This window comes from Bombyx mandarina, chromosome 22 (genome assembly GCF_030267445.1).
Source record: "Bombyx mandarina strain Sakado chromosome 22, ASM3026744v2".
Taxonomy (NCBI): domain Eukaryota; kingdom Metazoa; phylum Arthropoda; class Insecta; order Lepidoptera; family Bombycidae; genus Bombyx; species Bombyx mandarina.
The window spans coordinates 610,777-631,846 of NC_143228.1; the positions used below are offsets into that span (position 1 = coordinate 610,777).

The 21,070-nt window shown below is 37.0% G+C and overlaps 1 protein-coding gene across 1 annotated transcript; it reads left to right on the forward strand.

The window, feature by feature from the left end:
* Nucleotides 1–378: 378 nt before the first annotated feature.
* On the forward strand, nucleotides 379–6,660 carry ae41 (alpha-esterase 41). The gene is made up of 3 exons (XM_089737098.1): nucleotides 379–1,933; nucleotides 3,808–5,078; nucleotides 5,912–6,660. The coding sequence occupies exons 1-3, from the start codon at nucleotides 1,754–1,756 to the stop codon at nucleotides 6,084–6,086; spliced, it is 1,626 nt and encodes a 541-aa protein (XP_089593224.1). The 5' UTR covers nucleotides 379–1,753; the 3' UTR covers nucleotides 6,087–6,660.
* Nucleotides 6,661–21,070: the final 14,410 nt, after the last annotated feature.

The following is a 21,070-nucleotide window of genomic DNA, read 5'->3' on the forward strand; positions in this document are numbered from 1 at the left end:
AAAATTACCTAAAATATTCTGCACATAGCGTGCCCTGCGAAAACTATTGATGATAGAATAAAATAATGTACCACGACTTTGCAGAACACGTTATTATTTACAAAAAGTGTCGCGACGGCATATGTCAAACTATTATAGCTATGCCGCAATAAGTGTTCTTTTATTTTAAAAAATAAAACAACGTCAAATATCATTTAAATTTTTGTTAAAGACCCAAGCGGAGCTGGAGCGGGCCGCTATTAGGAATAGATTTAAAAAAATAAGATGTGGATGGACCGACTATGGACGTATCCTCGAAGTAAGAAGGAAATAGAGGAAGGTCAAGGTATCCAAGGTCGCACCACATGTAATTTCACTTATCAACAACCGGACACAAAATAATAATATGTTAAATATTGTTGCTTATTGTTAAATGTTATATGTTGTGGCTGTATGTATACTATGGCAATACACCGGATCAAAGTACACGTTCAAAATTATTCATTTCAACAAATTTTGTGCACACAGATAAAGAGATAAGATAAAAAACCGTTTTTTTTTAAATAATAGATGTTGCTGGTTTTTTGTAAATGCACAACTTTTTTTTTTAGCTACTTAGTTGGGTGCACGAGCTCACAGCCCACTTGATATTAAGTGGTTACTGGAACCCATAAACATCTACAACGTAAATGCGCCACCCACCTTGAGATATAAGTGTTAAGGTCTCAGTATAGTTACAACGGCTGCCCCGCCCTTCAAACCGAAACGCAACCTGGATTGTTCAGAGATAATAAGATCGTTCTCAACTTATTTTACGACCTACAAGTATGTATTTACATGCTGATTTCCGAAAATAAACTCGCAATTATACATCAATCATTTTTTATACTCCACGAACTTCGATAGTAGGTACATATTATTATTAAAGTAGCTGGGTTGACCTTTCCCAACAAACGAAGACTAGAGGTAGCGCTTCGATTGCAAGTCTTGTGATATCTGTGTCTATACAAAGCCTCCGTTTAATAATAATAATCTTTCTAAGGACGCCAGGCAATATCTGATCTAAAGTAGCCAAAATTGTGGTAGTACAATGGCGATTTTATCTGGGACTGTATCAAAATCAAACCCGCAAAATTATAATTTGCGTAATTACTGGTGGTGGGACCTCTTCTGAGTCCGCACGGGTAGGTACCACCACCCTGACTATTTCTGCCGTAAAGCAGTAATGCGTGTCGGTTTGAAGGGTGGGGCAGCCGTTTTAACTATACTGAGTGAGACCTTAGAACTTATATCTCAATGTGGGTGGCGCATTTACGTTGTAGATGTCTATGGGCTCCAGTAACCACTTAACACCAGGTGGGCTGTGAGCTCGTTCACCGATCTAAGCAATAAAAAAAACCTGCTCATCTGATGAAAGTCTAAAAGCTGATCCATTCTCTTCTTCTGATCCGAAGGTCAAAGCTGATACTTGTATAAGCTGACAATTTAATGTAAATATGAGTTTAAAAGAATATTAAGCCTTTTTATCACAATAAATGTTTATATACAAAACCCATTTTCACGTTTAAATATGCAGAACCGTAGATTCGATATTTAGTGTTTTTTGTTTGTATGTCTATTTACGATGTATATTATAGTGATGAGATAATTACCTCAATCACAGTCAAGGATATGGAATTTGGACACCATAAAAAAATCTGTCAGTAATCCAATGTTTATGCGGAGATTTATTAAGTAGGTATTCGATGATTGTATACTGCGCAAACCAGTCGTCATGAAGTGTAGAAAATATTTAGTGTTGTTTTCATTGTTTGTTATGAATTCAGCTGGACAGCCAGTTCCTAATGTGACCATCGAACAAGGCGTACTCACCGGTAAAATCAGCAAAGACGGGAAGTTCTTTGAATACGTTGGTATACCATACGCTACCACGAATATTAGCGGTAGATTCCAGGTAATATAATTAAGTGCTATGTCACCCATATACTACACTTAATGTACTAATCGTTATGATTAAGGAACAACTTATCGAGGGGTGAAAGGAGAGCCATTTAAAATTTTAAATTTGGAAAAAAAAAGTCATAACAAAAAATCTTCCTCAGCTTCTTGAATGGGGTAAACTTAATTGAAGTTCAATTAAAAACATCGAATTGTTAATATCAATACCAAATAAAACGGACCTTTGATTACAAAGATAAATGTCGCGAGTTAAGCGAAATAGCGCTTAAACCAAATAGCCTTTCAGTCCTTGTTGTGTTTTTCTCACAGGTCTCTCTCTCAATTTTGCGGGCAGGAATTATAATAGTTCGTACAATAGTTCGAGTCGTATCGTAATCGAGTTCATTGTTATTAGAATCGTTCCCTCACTGCTGAGGATCGCAACCACATGTGACGTTCCCCCACAGTTTTCGATCATGGCTGTCATGGACCCTATCCGCTTGGTACAGACTACCACCAAGGCCCACTGAGTTTCTCGCCTGATCTTCTCAGTGGGTCGCCTTTCCGATCCGGTGGTAGATTCTGCGAAGCACTGCTTTTGCTAGGGTCAGTGTTAGCATCACTCCGGTATGAGCCCCGTGAGCCCACCTACTAGCTAAGGTTACGCTGAAATAGCCTCTCAAGGCTATCAGCTTAGAAAGGAAAAAAAATACACCTAGTGCTTCCCTTACTACATCTGACCATCTGGCTGGTGTTCTGCCCACTCTATAAAAAAGAAAAAAGACTAAAAGACGAAAAACCGTTATTGAACATTCCTACAAGTAGATAATATGTTCTGCTTATAAAACTTATAAAATTTTTCGTAAAATCTCAACCTCGAAATAGATTCATCAAGGCGATAAACGAATATTTCAATTGATTACACAAATTTTATTTTACAAAGACGCAGTCGGTGGTCGCGGTCAATTCCTACGGTCGATTCCTACTTCGGGCAAATATTCTTGTGATGAACAGGCTTATTTGCTCTTTGTCTGGGTGTTTATTATCTATATATGCAGATATTTAAACATAATAGTGGTCCCCCAATAGTCGAAATTGGACTATAATATTAATCTATTCTCAATTTGACCACAGACTTTAAACAATGACGGAAAATTGACAATAAACAAAAGACTATATATATGTGTAAATACATGGTAGTATATTAATAAAGACGAGCAATATTTAATCTATTTTCAAATTGACCGCAGGCTATAAGCAATAAGAAAAGTTTGACGATAAACAAATAGTATGCATGCGTGTGTGTGTCAAATACATGGTAGTGTGTGTAATGCTTTTTTTTTATTCATTCAATGTATTTTTAATGCATAATTCTTTCTTCTTTATATTCTCTATAAGTGTGGGATATTTCAGACTCTTCCGTCCGTGAAATTTATGTAAAAAGGGGTACAAAGTGTTTGCTTCACGTATTAATTTATAGATAAGTATATATGTCAGTCTCTGGTGCCCATAACACAGGGAATCCTAATTTGGGACCGAATCACCGTGCGTGATTTGTTCCCAGTATTTTTTTATTATTATTATGGTAAAAAATATTTTTTGGGGGTCAAGAGAAAATCGCCGCCGCCGATTTCCGCGTACGCGTTGGGAACGGTAAACGGAACATGTTGGAATTTAACCGACTAAAGCCCTGTCACGGTAAAACTTGCGTTCAAGACTGAAATATTCGTTCATTCGAACGTTATATAGACGTCCATTCGAAATATGCGAGGGGCAAGGTGTCCTAACATTTCGCGCAAACCGCATATCTCCCTGCAAATTGTAAAACCCCTAAATTCGCAATAGCTTTAATAGAACACGATAAGATAAATACTGTAACAATTATTTCAGGCACCACAGCCGCCTCCAAAATGGGATGGAGTATTTAAAGCAGTTGACGAGTTCATTCAATGTTCTCAACCCTCAGCTTTCGGCATTGTAGGAACAGAAGACTGTTTAAACATTAATGTTTATGCACCGACTGGGGCAAAGGGACCTTTGCCAGTCATGGTCTATGTACATGGCGGCGCTTTTCTTCTGGGCAGTGGAGGAAAAATACTCCTTGGTGCAGATTTCTTAGTGAAACATGATGTTATTTTAGTAACGTTTAACTACAGGCTTGGTATTTTCGGATTCCTTTGTTTAGATATTAAAGAAGCACCCGGCAACGCAGGTTTGAAAGATCAAATAGCTGCTTTGAAGTGGGTCCAAAAAAATATAGCTGCTTTTGGTGGAGATCCTGACAATGTTACCCTCTTTGGTCATAGCGCTGGAGCTACATCTGTTTCTTTTTTACTAGCCAGTAAAGCTACTGATGGATTATTCCACAAAGCCATTATGCAAAGTGGATCCTCTATAGCAAACTGGGGATTGCAGTTAGACCCAATTATGATAGCATCAGAAACGGCTAAGGAACTAGGCCATGATTCTAAAGACCCTCAAGAATTATACGACATATTTGCAAAAACTCCATACAAAGAGTTGATAAATGTCACTGTTGGGAAACCCCTTGGTCAACTTTTGATTTCGAATTTACTACATTTACCTTGCATCGAGAAAGTCTTCCCCGATTCGGAACCCGTCATAACTGACCTACCTATAAATTTACTAAAAAATGCACCGAAGCATATTTCGGTGATCTACGGCTCGAACGATAAAGAAGGACTGTTTTTTGTATCAGAAGTTACGAATGAAACGTTAGCTGAAAACAACAAATTAAAAATAACAGGGTCTGATTTCAAATTTTCGTCAGATCTAGAAACCAATGAGGTTACATCGAAAGTTAAAGAATTTTATTTTGGAAAAAATACCATAAGCTGGGAAACAAGAATGATTTTATCTGATTTCTACACTCACTTGTACTTTGAGATGCCAGTCATAATGGAATCTGAGATGATATTGTCGCAAACAAATGCCTCTGTTTACAATTATTACTTTACCTATTCCGGGGGAAGAAATATGGTCAAACAAATTTCAGGATTTAGAGACGTAATTGGCGCCTGTCATGGCGATGACATACTATATTTCTTTCAAGCATATGTTTGGCCGTTTGAAATCAGCGAAAAAGACAAAATCATGATTGATTGGATGACTAAAATGTGGACAAATTTTGCAAAATACGGGTAAGTCTTAACGAGGGGCTATGCGTGACGATTATCGCGAACGAATTGACATTCGTAATAATATTCGAACGTGTTATGCCATTTTCGTAATTCCTCTCACAAGTAGAAAAGTAGTATAATTTTTTTATTTATTTTTAATTAATGCCTTTGTAGGCAGACGAGCATACGGCCCTCCTGATTGTGAGTAGTTAAGGTCGCCCATGGACTTCAGCAATGCCAGGGGTAGAGTCAAGCCACTGCCTAGTATAATTGGAAGTGATTTACCTAGGCTGATAGTAGGGGGTTTGCGGTATCGATGTATTAAGCTCTGCGTGGACCTTGTCCCGCCTTCTCAATAGCCCCGACTGGGTGCCAGCCCGGTTCGGGGTAGGGCGCCGGCTGTGAGTGGCAAACGTTTTTGGTGAGGTTCAACGCCCTCATACCAGTGATTTTCTCTTGTAAAAAAAGGCTGGTACTAACAGAGAAGATTTGAAACTCAACTGGTATATGACCGATCCATGTTCCACATGATAACAACAAAGTCAGAGATTCTTGAGCTCGTTGATGACAAAACACATAATGCTATTTGTCGAGTCTGGAACCAAGGATCTTTTGTGCATGTCACCCCTTAACAAACAACTGAAGTGGGAACGCCATCAGCATCGGACTATGCTTGTTATTCGAAAAACCAAACCAAAAATCAAACAGTAAATCGTATTATTGCACACACAAAATTCAATTAAAAAAAAATTACAATTATCAAACATTTTTAATTTAGATCTTTATCTTTTAGAAATTTGAAAATTATTGTCCCGTTGAAAGAATAAAAATTTTAATAACCTAACTATTTTTAGCAACCCCACGCCACAATTCGATGAAACACTTCCAACATGGAAAGCAAGCAGCAAAGGCAACTTAAACTTCCTATACATCGGCGATGAATTGAAAATGGGATCGTTGCCTAACGAAGGACCGTACACTTTCTGGAAAGATCTGTACTCTAAATATCGCAGAACTAATTTGTTGTAAGAAACACAAACTTTGAGAGGCAATTAAAGAAGCTAACATAGTAAAACATTATATTTCAAACAAATGGTTTGCATATGCTACAGCCATGAGCGGTACTGTAACAGAGTGACAAATAAATAAATAATAAGAACAGAAGAAAGTCGGATATTAAGGCTAAGTAAAATACTAAGACTTCCCGGTCAACGCTATTTAAGATTCAAGAACAAAATTATTTCACAAATCTTTATACAATAACTCTTTCGCAAGTGAAGTGATACGTTTGAGAATAGCATAAGTAATTTTGTGTTTTTGACATTGAAAAACCAATACCGTAACTGTGATTTACAAACTTGTGATATACAAAATTACTTGTGCAGGTAATCTTATGTTTGGCTACACAGAAAATGTATGGGTGATACGTTTTTATGACTGCAAGCTTAAGTTGGCAGCATGCAAGAATTGGATGCCGAATACAATTATTTTAATTTTCGTTCGTAATTATTTTTTCAATCCTGTCCCGTGTTAAAATTTATTATTACTGTTATTATTATTATTATTATTATTTTGTAAAATAAATCCCTTTTTTCCTGTCACATTCTTCTGGAAATTGATTTTGTTTCTTTTAGTCTAACGGCACAAATAAACTAGGCAGTCTAATCTTGTAAGATATTCCAATAGTTAAAGGTTACGTTTTTGTGCTGAGTCTGCATGCGCACGCACACTACTTGATAAACATTAATTTTACAAAATTACATAGCATTTTGGATGAAGAGCCTTAGATTACACCAAGAGCTCAGAGTGGAATCTTTATCCGTACTGATACGGGTTTTTTAAGTACCTGAGATTAAATACATAGCAGCATTACATTTTCATTCGTTAGCTAATATGAATTAATTAAATCTAATTTTCATCTTCTAAATATGTAGAAATATGCTCTCTTTAGTTTATGCTATTGTTTTAGGTTGTTACTTTTCTAAAATATTGTCTTTTTGATTGCTTCGATCGGTGGACGAGCTCACCGCCCACTTGGTGTTAAGTGGTTACTGGACCCCATAGACATCTGCACGTAAATGCCGCCACCTTGAGATATTATGTGTTCTAAGGTCACAGTAAAGTTACAAAGGCTACCCTAGCCTTCAAACCGAAACGCATTACTGATTTACAGCAGAAATAGGCAGGGTGGTGATACCGACCCGCGCGGACTCACAAGAGGTCCTACCACCACTAAAATGTTTACTCAATGTCTGTTTATTTACAAATTTTAAATTCAACTAAATTACTTATGGCAAAAAAGTCTGACACACGACATGACTAGGGATAATCGACATCCTCTGACGAATGTAATGATGCCGTACCGTGTAAGCAATTTACTGAACAACTGTGATTTTCATGTAAAATATTACTTTTTTTGTAGAATAATTACTAACGTTTCCATGACATTGTAACTATACTTGAGACCTTAGAACTTATATCTCAAGGTGGGTGGCGCATTTACGTTGTGGATGTCTATGGGCTCCAGTAACCACTTACCACCAGGTGGGCTGTGAGCTCGTCCACCCATCTAAGCAATAAAATAAATAAAAAAACTTAGTAAGTTCAGTTTGGAAATTCAAAAGCATAACAAGTGTCGTGATGCTAATGCTTCACTGGAAATCTCACTAAGCATCTATTGTTTTGATATTTTATAATTACTTTCTAATAAAAAGAGTATTTGTATCTTGTGAAACACATAATATGTTTCACGCATGCACATTTAATTTCAATGTGAGAGTAAAATTTTAGGTTCATAATAGCTTTCCCGATATTTATTAGTATATGCACCAAAGTACTCTGGTAGTTCAAAAAATGGTCAGATCGGATTCAGCCCATAATCATAATTACTGCCCAAAACAAGAGAGGTGTACCTATATGAATTAAAAATACTTGGAACGACTGCATTCGCCAAAGTATATTAAAATTTAACCGTACTCCTCGAGCTCGACAGAGAGTTCGATATGCATCAGGCCACTGTGTTTCTCGCCGGATCTTATCAGCGGGTCGCGATTCCGATCCGGTAGTAGATTCATTCGCGAAGCAGCTGCTCTTGAGTTGTTAGGCGCTCGGGCAGCTGTTAGCAAATCCCACCCCTCCTGGCTGAGCCTTTGCTGGCCCATCTGTCCTGGTGAAACTGGAATGGCCTCCGGGCCACCAGTAATCCGTCAATCAAAAAATATATATATATATATATATTTCCATTTCTTTTATTACAGTATTTAGGTCAAGCAATTCATTCCAAGGTGTTGTACCGGATTTTGTTATTCTCTTTCCAATTAGTTTTTAAGGGCTATCAGCAATAGGGGTTTCTGTATCCCTAGTAATCGTGTCCAGGAGTGAGGGTGATCACTTAAAATCAGGTAGGCGGTCTGCTTCCAAACTCTGCTCACAAGGAATGAATTCCGAAATACCTAAATATGAAATAATATGATTGTCCAAATAATAAAGGTCAAATCAATTATCAACAGAAGCGGATTAATGATGTTCACACGGAGCTGTCAAATTTTTTAGAGGTGGAAATAAATTTAACACGAAAACGTATTGGAGAATAATATTTTTATTTTTATTATATTATTTCCAGATTTAATTTTATAATTCACTTTTCAAAAAGAACTATTCGATAAACTGGTTGTAGCTGATGGTTTGGGACCCAGAACGAGAAACCTATGGTTGAACGGCTGAATCATTCTGATTTCTGTACCAGGCCCTTTTTCCAAGCACATTACGAAAGTTTCTTAAGATGTAGGTCGAAACGAGCTCATGGTTCACCTGGAGTAAGCAAAGAAGTGGTCACTGGGGGTCACAGACATTACAATGCCGCCAGCTTAAACTCAAAAACCACATGAGTGATTTTCCGCAGAAATACCTATACCCGTGCAGTCTTAGAAAACGCGCCTCGCAAAAATGTATAAATACTCAAAAAACATCGCTACCCTTTTTCCGGTCGCATTTTCGACAAACACACCAAGTGCCGGGCCTCTGTTATTCTAGACAGCACAGCAAATGTACCAATATCTTCGAGAAGGCACGAATCCAACAGAAATTGGAAAATAAAATATAGTAGTATATAGTAGTAGTATAGATAGTATATATATATATATTATATATATATACTATTGCTTAGATGGGTGGACGAGTTCATAGCCCACCTGGCGATAAGTGGTTACTGGAGCCAATAGCCTCTCAAAGCTATCAGCTTAGGTAGAAAAAAAAAGATCAAGGAGAAAAACAATTCCGACCCGGTAGTAGGATCAACGAAGCATTTCTCTGTTGTGTTGGTAAGTTCTCTCAAGTTGAAAACCCCGTGAGCTCACCACAAACCACGGGTAATTTTAATAGCCCCTTGAAACTGCCAGCGATTAGATAGAGGAAATAAAAACAAAATCAAACGTATAAAATTTACTATTTGTACTAGGCCTATTAGCGTTAATTAATCTTATCGTAATAACGATCGTACAGATATCTAACTACTTGACAAATAATCAACAAAAACAATAGATTTTTTGTAATAGCAAAACAAATAGTAGGCATACAGACAAATGCAATTTAAAAATCACTCCATCGGCTTGTTTTTAGACCAATATTTGTTTATCGAGCTATTGATAAATAAAATAAAACGTCCTTAGTATGTGACAAAAATAATACGTACGTTACGTACGTAATATTCGGATTGAAAAGCAAAAAAACAGTGTAGGTGAGATCCTAAGAAATGAAGTGTATCAAAAGACAATTCTTAAACAGCTGATAAATTCTATTACATCATTGTATTCCGCCATGGATGATGAAAAAAACCAAGAATGGTCCCTTCGACAAGCCTCAGCATGGAATAATCAACCTTGATCCATACAGGCCCGATTGAAAAGGAAAGTTTCTAACTTGTTAAGAGCTCAAGAGTGGTTGTCATTTAGTCCTAATAGTGAAGAGCTTGTTTGTAGTTTATTGTTTCTTTAAAAAATCTATAAACCATTCCATAAGACAGAGAAAATATTCATTTTATCTTTATAAAGGTTCTGAAATATATATGTTCCTTATAAAGCTTAAGTATTAAAACAAAACATAATTAAGAATCGTTAACATTAAAAACTCATAGACAAGACCGATGTCTTCACATTGAGTCAATAGAGACTTAGAGAATACTGCAAAAATAGTTGTTCTTTAACTAAACGACCTTCGAGTGCCTCCCAAGACCCACTGCGCCGTGTATCGGCTCCAAAAAAACCTTAGGTATTTTATATTTTCTGATCACGATTTAATCGTAAATATGAAGGGTTCCCGCGCACCTTCTGGCGTCTATTGCAAAAAGAACGTTCTGCTCTCTCCATAAAATATATCTGAGAGTAGGAATGCTAGATAGGGATGTGCTACTGAACTGATATTTAGTGATATATCCGAAAGTTCGTATCGAATTATTATTTTTAGACAAATACTATCCTTGGCTCTTGATAATGACGGTGATGTGGTTCAATTTTTGGTGCCGGTTTGGTGTAGAAAATACATGTATTTCTTTACTAAGGTCCGGTGACCTGGTGACCTCTTTCTAAGACCATGTAGTCATGGAGATCAGGTATAACTGTCGCGTAAGACGCGGCTTCGATTGTTACTCAAGAGACAATTGCTTATGCCAACACTTAAACTCAATACAATACTTAGACGGTGTTCAGTATCATCCGATTGCAGATTTAAAAAATTGTAGACTTATGACATCTATTTCATGATAATATAATTTCATGATAATCTATTTCATGATAATTGTTGTCACCTGGGATTGAAATATACTAAACAGCCCATACAACCTACCTTCTTCTCGTAGGTATGATTGGCATTTAGGCAAAGCACATATGATTTTGAGTTTTTTTTTAAATCTTCTCTATCATTAAAGCAACCTGTTGATTATTTTGTTCATTTATTCTCAGTGCAATTGTAAATGGATTAAAATTGAACTGCAGGATATTTAAAAAAATATACCTTTATTTTAAATCAAGAATAATAGTTATTACTCAAAAAATTCTCAAATAATATTCGAAGGAAACGCTCTCACATCACTACGTCAATCCTGTTCGTTTCTCGTGCCATTTCAAAATAGTATATCCATCTCTATCTAAATATCCACGTGCGAATGAGAAAACAAACACAACTTGTAACACGTAAGCATTTGATGTAGTTTATTCAGAGAAGAGTTAAGTCTATATACAAATGTAGGTGGAGAAATATTTGTTTCTACATCGTGTACATTTCTATTTTATATTTCCTTATAGAACTGTTTTTTTTTTTGCTTTTCGTATATATTTAGTTACAAGCGCGCGGTTCATTTAGAATTTATTAAGACAGCATATAGGCTTAGCTTATGATCTTTAATGAGCTGTTGAGTCTATGGGTCACCTGATGTTATTTGGATACTAGAACCCAAAGACATCAGAATGTCTTATAAATATCTCCGGGTGAGTAGCAGCACTCAGACTGGTGACTAAGAGCTTGAGCATTTTTGAGCCGTTGAAGAAATCTACAAGAATCCCGCTCTGAGGGGTTCTCCCCAGCCCATGGGTAAGTTACCCCAAAGGAAAAGCGATGGTTTAGGAGACCCAGTGAACGATTCCCCAGCACTCTAAGCTCAAGCGTTCAATTCCTGCCCAGGACAAAGACCAGGAGGAAAGGTAGGAAAGGAAAACACGAACAAGCAGCCACTTTATTAAAACTCCTGCCGCTCACAGCCGGCGCCCTACCCCGGACCGGATGGGAACCCAGTCGGAGCTATTGAGACGGCGGGACAGGGCTTACGCAGAGCATATTACATCCATCTCGCCACTTAGATGATGCTTGACCAACGGAATTGGCGGCGCAAATGGTTCTACAATGACCATCACGGTCGACACCTATTCGAACCACTTATAAGCTGCCCTAGTGCTCCGAGATAGCCCCCTAGACTAAAACTAGGTTGCTGAATCGGGACACGAAAAAACCACCAACCGGTGCTCTTTACTTGACTTAAGGTCCTAATTCCAGTGTTGGGCAGAGAGCTTTAAGAGTATTTCGCCATCGTTATTGGTCTTAAGCTACGCGCCTTACTTAGGACCAGCTTAGTTTTTTACTTTAAAATCTCCAAATCCGGATATCACAAAACATAACAGTAACATAAACATGAAACATACAACTATCCTTCAGATGCCGATTTTTGAAAGAACAAGTGTATGTAACGCAAGCGTGATCACGCATCATGAAGCATAAATGTTCCAAAGCCCAGTAAATTACTTAAAAGCTTGATTAAGGTTTCAGAAGGCATTTAAGTGCTTTCGTTTGCAAGCTTTTCGAATCTCGACCCTTTCCAATTAAAAGCATCTGTATTGTTAGGAAACAATCGCAGGACTCCATCAAGGAGAGATGGTCGCGATAAATTCGCGGCCCGACACAATGGTGGCTTCCTTAACTTTTTCGTGCACGAATAACGAGTTTTTAACTTTGTGGCAAAGCGAAAAATGTCTCTATCTCCCTTTGTGATTGGTCTGAGGCACAAGAGAAAGCGAGTAAAAACATTTTTGTTTTATATTTGCCTTATCAGGCTATCAAATAATTGAACAAGCACATTTATTATATGTAGCTTCTGCTCGCTCCAGCTGCGAAACATTCGAGTTTGAATTGTATCTCAGTCGTGCTGGTTGTCGTGTCTATGGAGCCCGATAACTCCTATGTCTATGGGCTGTGAGCCAATCAGCTTATAACGGGAAAATAAAAAAATAGCTTTCAGCAATCGGTTCATCCCAGTAGTAAAAATGTGCAGATCATTTTTATTATTGTACTACTTACACTACACATACATGTGTCTTTTAAACTATGAGTAAATTAAGACTTAAACTCTTCACTGTCAAAGTCAAATAAATTTCAGGATAGAGCCTTATCAGGTATTTATATCGTATAAATATTAAAATACCTAATCAGTTTATGCCTTAGACCAAAGGTTAAGGGTATCCCGAGAAAATTACAGAAGGCAAACGGTCCTATTTTCAATAAAACTGTCTTCTTTATTTAACACGGCAAAAGTTATCTCTTGTTCTGGTTCTTCGAGAGAACGTGAGCTTATCTCACTCTTTTATTAGTTTTTAATATATGTATAATGCTTTCCGAGAAATAACTTGCTTATTAACACTACGAACGTTCACGTTAGTTTAGTTTAACAAAAATGTGAAACATGTACTGCTAACTCGAACTCTCCGAAGAACTAAACGTGACACTAAGCCAATATGAAGTTGAGAAAAGCTGCGAGCCACCAGGAGCTTAGGAATGATGCAATGATCTATTATCTTTTAGCAGCTATAATCTTTTTTTATTAACTTCTTATTAAATTACCTTTTGAAACAGAGGTCTATAAACTCATATAATTAAAAAAAAAAGAAGGTGGGGTGTCATTATTTTTATTACGTAGATGGATATACAAGCTCACAGTTCACCTAATATTAAATCCACCTTGATAAATGAAATCTAAGCCTCAATAGTATTGTATTCATTAAACCGAAACACATGATTACTTCGCTGCAGAAATATGCTGAATGGTGATATTTACTCGTGGCTCGTGCCTGCACAATACTCCCTAGTAAATGCCACTTAAAGATCGCAGAACGCTGGTAAAATATTCAGAGAACTCCGCTGCCGATTCGCCGGTAAATCCCATAGTTACCTTGTGATACCTATATGATGAAATGGGGTGGTGCTGTTTTATTCCGATATCAAGAACCTTTCGCGAACATTTAAAAATACTTTTACAGTTTAATCTCGCGTTTATATTGTTTTATTGTATTTTTCCAACTTTTCGAATACTGAAAATTTCATGTAAGCATTTTAGTCTGTAATAAATGGTGGTGATATGATAATAGATAGTTGTTGTAGTATAAAACAGTTGGCACTTTGTCCTCGCATTCGAACACGTATAAGTTTTATTTTCTAAACAGACAGAATGCCTTTTTTTATTGCTTAGAAGTGTGGAAGAGCTCACAGCTTATCTGGTATTAAGTGGTTACTGGAGCCCATAGACATCTACAATGTAAGTGCGCCATCCACCTTGAGATATAAGTTCTAAGGTCTCAGTATAGTTACAACGGCTGCTCCACCCTTCAAACCGAAACGCATTACTGCTTCACGGCAGAAATAGGCAGGGCGGTGGTACCTACCCGTGCGCACTCAGGAGGTCCTACCACCAGTAAATAGCTGGTAATAATTAGTACTAGTAGTGTTTCAGTCAGGCTGATAAGTTCGTTAGAAAATGCAATTAAAAATTTCTTCATAGTAGGCTAACAAGAAAAAATCATTTAGTTCAAATCTCAGGCGAGATATCAAGACACTGGAGAGCCGGTGTGAATTGCGAGGGCTAGCCGAGGTAGGTGAGAAGTCCAAAAGTTTTTATTGTTACGACCCCAGAATTTATCCCCGAGGCTCGCACAACACAGATGGTTAAAATTTCACTTTGCATTACTTCGTGCCTATTTATGTTCAGATGTGGAGCAAAAATTGTTTTCCCCTTAATTTCGGGGTCTTCCTCAGGGGCGTCGCTGTGATTAGTAAAGTTTCTGTCTTGACTTTTCCCTGTTTTTTGATTAATCATTTGTGTTTTCGGGAACGGCACGACGCTCATAATTTCGCCAGTTTCACAGTCAATTTAACTTGGAGAGTATCGAAACTACAAAAAAAATATAATGCAAATTGCGAAGAACCAAAATACCAAAATATAATTAATTGCACATGGGCGAGGTTTTGTTTTTATTTATTTTTATTGCTTAAATGTGTGGACGAGCTCACAGCCCAGGTTAATGGAGCCCATAGATATCTACAACGCAAATACCCCCACCCACTTTGAGATATGAATCTTAAGGCCTCAGTATAGTAACAACGGCTGCCCCACCCTTCAAACCGAAACGCATTACTGCTTCACGACAGAAATAGGCGGGGTGGAGGTAACTACCCGGTACCTGCGAGGGCTCACAAGAGGTCCTACCACCAGAAATTAGGCAAATTATAATTTTGCGGGTTTGATTTTTATTATTCCTTCACCGTGAAAGTCAATCGTGAACATTTGTTGAGTACGTATTTCATTACAAAAATTAATACCCGCCTGCGGGATTCGAACACCGGTGCATCACTAGATACGAATGCACTGGACGTATTATCCTTTAGGCCACGACGACATTCAATGTCGAGGTATCAGCCGATTAACCTAAAAATAAGGCACGCAGATTTGAAAATGATATTTTTTAAATTTATTAGTAATACTATAGTAATCGTAATACTGTAATACCTATCGTCAGTACTCTGTAACTAATTAAACGCGTTCGTGAAGGTAGTTATATTGTACAAGCTTTATCTTATGTTATAATGTTTTATTTATATTATTTTATTTTATCTTCCAAAAAAGCACTTACCAAAAATACATATTCTATTAAAATAAAGGTCTAAGTCAAGTTACATAAATTTACTGAATGGAATTAAGCAAACTCAAAACTGACCACACTCCACCGGGCTAAAGTGGAAACCAATTTTTCCACTAATTATAAATTCATGACGGTGAACGCAAACACTGGGATACAACGTACTAGCTATTGCATATGTCAGCGGCTCTAAAAGTTTTATTTCATTCGTTTTTTGAGATAGTTATTTTTTTTTGAGCATCGCAAACATTCAGTATGTGTATGTCAGATCGGAAAGGTCAGATCATTACATTAGCAATTTAAAATATACAGTTAACATAAAATATTATAGCTACTAGTTATTGTTAATAATTTCAGCTTACCGCGAATACTTAACGGTAGGCAGCAGATTGACTCTGCCCCTGGCTTTGCTGAAGTCCATGGGCGACGGTAACCACTCACAATCAGGTGGGCCGTATGTTCGTCTGTCTACAAGAGCAATAAAAAAGAACCGTCTCCTACAAAGACTTGTAGCAGATGACTATCACGAGATATTTGATACTAGCTAACGATATTCTCAAAATAAACTCGCTTATATATAAGTTCCGAAGGATAACAAGAGGACTGTTGGTCTACCGAGTAGTTTGAACTGGTCTGTGGAAGAACTTGTTTTTGACGTTACCCCCAAAGAATCAATTTCATCTGCTTACAGCTTGATTAATCCACTCTACATGCAATGTTTTTTTTTTTTTTTTTTTTAACAACCACGCCACGTTAACTGGTCCCGTGATAAGTTCGTAAAGAACTTGTGTTACAGGTACCAGATAACGGAAATAAATGTAAGATTTTTATTATACACATACATATATTTAATATACATCCATAACCCTGGAGAAGACATTTATATTTATCATACAAATATCTTCCCTTGGCGGGATTCGAACCCGCGACCCCCTTATGTAGTGACCATGTCACTTACCACTACACCAGACGGCCGTTAAATGTTTCATGTTTAATGCCGTTAAATGTTTAATGTTTCATGAGAAGATATCGATAACCGCTACAGGACCATCATAATCTACGTTCTGCAGAGCAAGCCTGTATGATAATATAGTGAAAGTTTCTTTGTTGAAGTACATCATATCATCTCACATCATATTTTAACGCACCAATGCTTTGACATAATCTTTCACAAAAAGAGATACTTCGTGCGGAGGAAAATGACAAGTTGATTTTTATCCCGAATAAATCATACACGTTCCGTTATTTAAAAATTGACTACAAAACATAATGCGAATGAAACCTTGGTTAAGAAAATAAAAAAAATTAAACACTCACAACAAATCTTATATCAGCATTGAAACATTATCTCAATATAATAATGACGACCTTTGAATCAAATGTCTTTATAATAGCTCCACGTCATAAGTATTAAATTTTAGATATCAAACGATACAAAAACTATGAGTCGCTCGAAATGACAAGTAAAAAAATAAACTTGCGTCAATCAACTAAAAACCGTGCCTTGAAGAAAAACAAGTTGTAATTGGTGTCAAAACTGAAGAAAAATACTCTAAAAGTATTAAAGTCATTTTAAAAGTTGAGAGTAGCTGACGTAGAGCTAACGATCCTTATAAATTTTACTCTTGTGTCGCTGCGTTCCCGAGCTCTACATTTGGTAGCGTCGCGCTCTACAAACAGAGTAGCATTGCAGAAACTTTAGTGCAGCTACGTCGAAAATGTGTTTTAATTTATTTATTGGCACGAGTGTGATTGTTGAGTCACATATAATTTGTACATTTACAGACACTACAAATTTAGCGTGTTTTAGTCTTTGAATCGTGGGTACAAGCAAATCATGGCTTTTAGTTACGGTAGGTCTGTCTACCTAATGCTAGCAACATCGAGGGGCTATACTAGCTTCAGCAAACGTATAGGCGAGCTCACGAGCTCATCCTGGAGACTTTGCTAACATCTTCCCTAGCAAGAGCCGAGCTTCGCTGAGTCTACAAACGGATCGAAATCGCGACCCACTGAGAATATCCCACGAGAAGCTCAACATGCTGTGTGTGAATTAAATTTCACGAAAAACCCTTCGCTGCATTCGACGGCTTCGACGATAATGGTGACCGGTGCTCGGATTGCCTAAAACACCGATAGTAAATCAGGAGGATCCAAAATGACAATCATAACATCTTAATGTATGTTCGTATTCCAAAATTCTGTTGAGAGATACATTCAATTGGAGGATTTATATTATTATAATATATCGAGTGCAGTCTGATCGGACGTATTATAAGATAATATTCTTATAGATATTGTATTATGATCCAAACAGTTGAATTTATAGCTCACCTAATTCAATGAAGAAGATATACAGTATCTGCCGATTTAACTATTAAATCTATACTCATTTTATTTTGATTTTACTAACTATAAAAATTTTTGGGGCTTATGACAAAGGGAAGATCTTCCACCGAGCGGGTGATATTGCTCGGCAGACCGACGGTCCAAGTGTTGTTGTTCGGAACTTGTATATATGCGCTTTATCTTGAAAATGTCGTAAGCGAGATTCAGGCATCTGTCAAATATTTTGCGTTGTATGATGGCTACCCGCCACAAAATAATAAACTTAATCCGGGTAAATTCTTACCATGATTTGCTACACTGAAAAATATTTCGAGATAAAGACTGACGTCAGATATGATAGCGGAAATGTCAAATCCAAATATGAATCCATCATTTTGAGGCTGCTAGTGAGATAATAATAATAATAATAATAATAATAAGCCCATTTTATTTCCAAAACACAAATAGAAAAAAAGAAAAAAAGAAAAAAAACACCTTATGAAATAAAAATTACAAAATTAAATATAAACTTGTGCTTGGAACCCCATTCGGGTATAGGCCTCCTCCAGCTTTCTCCACTCTTCCCTATCCTTGGCTTTGTTTCTCCATTCTTTTCCAGTTGCTGCTATTATTTCGTCGATCCATCTGCTTCTTGGTCGTCCTCTTCTTCTTTTGCCCGCTGGTCCTTCCCATGTTGTAATTTCTAATGTCCATCTTTTATCCGTATATCTCGCAAGATGTCCTGCCCAGCGCCACTTTTGTGTCAGAGCGTACCTGAGAGCATCTATCAGCTTTGTTTTTTCTCTAATGTATTCGCTTCTTATCCTTTGTATTTTTCTTATATTCAATATGCTTCTTTCCATCGCTTTCTGACAGGTCGCTAATTTTGTTTTTATTTTTGTGTTGTAAGTCCATGTTTGGCACCCATATAAGAGAGTCGGAAGAATACAGGTATCCATCACAGTCTTTTTCAGGTGAAGAGGGAAGGACCCTTTTAGAATTTCCTTTAAGCTCCAGAATTTTCTCCAAGTTATATTGATTCGGCGTTCGACTTCTTCTTCATCGTTGTTGTCTTTAAATGAAATTAATTTTCCGAGATATATATAGCTGTTTACGTACTCTAACGGTTTTCCATACAAGCTGATTCTATCAGTACTACTGTTTGTCATTACTTTGGTTTTGTCTTGGTTCATTTTGAGACCGACTTTTTCGCTTTCCTCGCTTAAAATATTTATCATTTTTTCGAGTTTTTCGTTTGTTTCAGCGAAGAGAACGATATCATCAGCAAATCTCAAATGTGTAAGTCGCTTCCCATTTACTTTGATTCCGTTCGATGGCCAGTGTACATTTTCAAAGATAAGCTGTAGTACTGCTATAAACAGCTTAGGTGACAAAGGATCACCCTGTCTTACTCCTCGGCAGATTTTTATGTCCTCTCCCCGTTTTTCCAGTTTGACTCTGCTGATACTTCCATCATAGATGTTTTTTAATATTTTTATGTTATTATCATGAACGTGACATTTATCTAGGGCTTTCCATATGAAATTATGTACGATTGTATCGAAGGCTTTAGCATAGTCGATGAAAGCTATGTACAGTGGTCTATTGAACTCTTTATATTTCTCTATAACTTGTTGTATAACATGTATATGATCTATTGTGGAAAAACCCGAACGGAAACCTGCTTGTTCGATTGGCTGGTGTTCATCAATTTTTGGAGTCATTCTGCTTTGTAAAATTGATGTGAATAGCTTGTACATACTCGAAAGGAGGCTAATAGGCCTGTAGTTGCCTATGTCATTTGGATCTCCCTTTTTGAGCAGTAAGATTATATCGGATCTTTTCCACTGTTCTGGCACTTCCCCAGTATCGAGTACTTTGTTAAACAAGTAAGTAAGAGGGCGAACTAACAAAGTAGAACCAGTCTTTATAGCCTCATTTTGTAAACCATCGGGTCCTGGGCTTTTGTCTTGCTTCATCTTTTTAATGTGTTTGATAATTTCCTTGCCGCTTATTGGTGCTATATCAACCTTCTCCGAAGCGATTTTACAATACTTGCAATCCTTACTAGAATAATAAGCAATTGAACTCGAAGAGATGTCAACTTTCCTGCCATATAGTACTTTAAAAAATTCTGTAGCACAATTTATTACACTGTCTCCAGTTTTGGTCTCTTTGGTGCTTGTTTTTAGGGTTTGGATCCAGTTTTTGTGTGTTGTTAGCTGTTTGTATGCTCTCTTGGAACTTCTAAATTTATGTAGGTTCTCCTCTATTATTCTATTTCTATGATTTTGGTAATCTTTTTTTATGGCCTTGCTTGTTGATTTATACAAAGTACTTAATTCCTTTTTCATTTCCTCAGTTTTTGGTTTTTTTTGTACTAGTTCTGTTCGTTTTCTGAGCATATCCAGTGTATGTTTACTGAGAATTTTTCCAACAGTATCTACTTTTGGCTCCTTCTTTTTTGATGGCATGCTCTTATTAATAACATTTTCTAATGTATTGTAGTATGTTTGTACGTCGTGTTCGTCGTTTTGTGTGTTCAATTCTTGTATGTTTTGTTTTAAGTTCTGCAAATAGCAGCTAATATCTTCTTCTGTTTTGAGGGGCTTAGGTTGTGATTTAAATGTTGTTCTGCTTTCCTTTTCTTTTTTCAGCATGTATGTAACTCTGACTAGGCGATGGTCTGATCTAAATCTTAAGGCGTTGAGAACATCTAACTTCCTTATCTTTTTTGGTTCGTTTGATAGAATAAAATCTACTTGATTTTTAGTATTTTCATCGGGAGACAGCCATGTCCATTTACGATTTTTCCTGGCTTTAAAAAATGTATTCATGATCGATAGTTTGTTTTCCAAGGCATATTGCACAAGCCTTTCCCCTCTCTCGCTTCGTTTTCCGTATCCGAATTTTCCCATGACTATATTATCGTTCGTGCTTGTCTGACCTACCTGAGCGTTAAAGTCGCCGATAAGAAGAACATGTCTGCCTGCCTGGCTTAGCGCTGTTTCTAGAGTTTCGTAGAATAGGTTGATATCCTCCTCTGGTGCTCTCTCTGTAGGGGCGTAGGCTTGTATTATTGACAGTGTCGTATTGTTACATTTAATCTGCAGCATAGCCACGCGTTCGGACAGGCCTGAGAAGCTTAGTATCTTGTTTTTATGCTCTTTCTTAACTAAGAAGCCCACACCATACAAGCCTGGCGTTTCTCCTTTGTAGCAGAAGATATAATCTTCG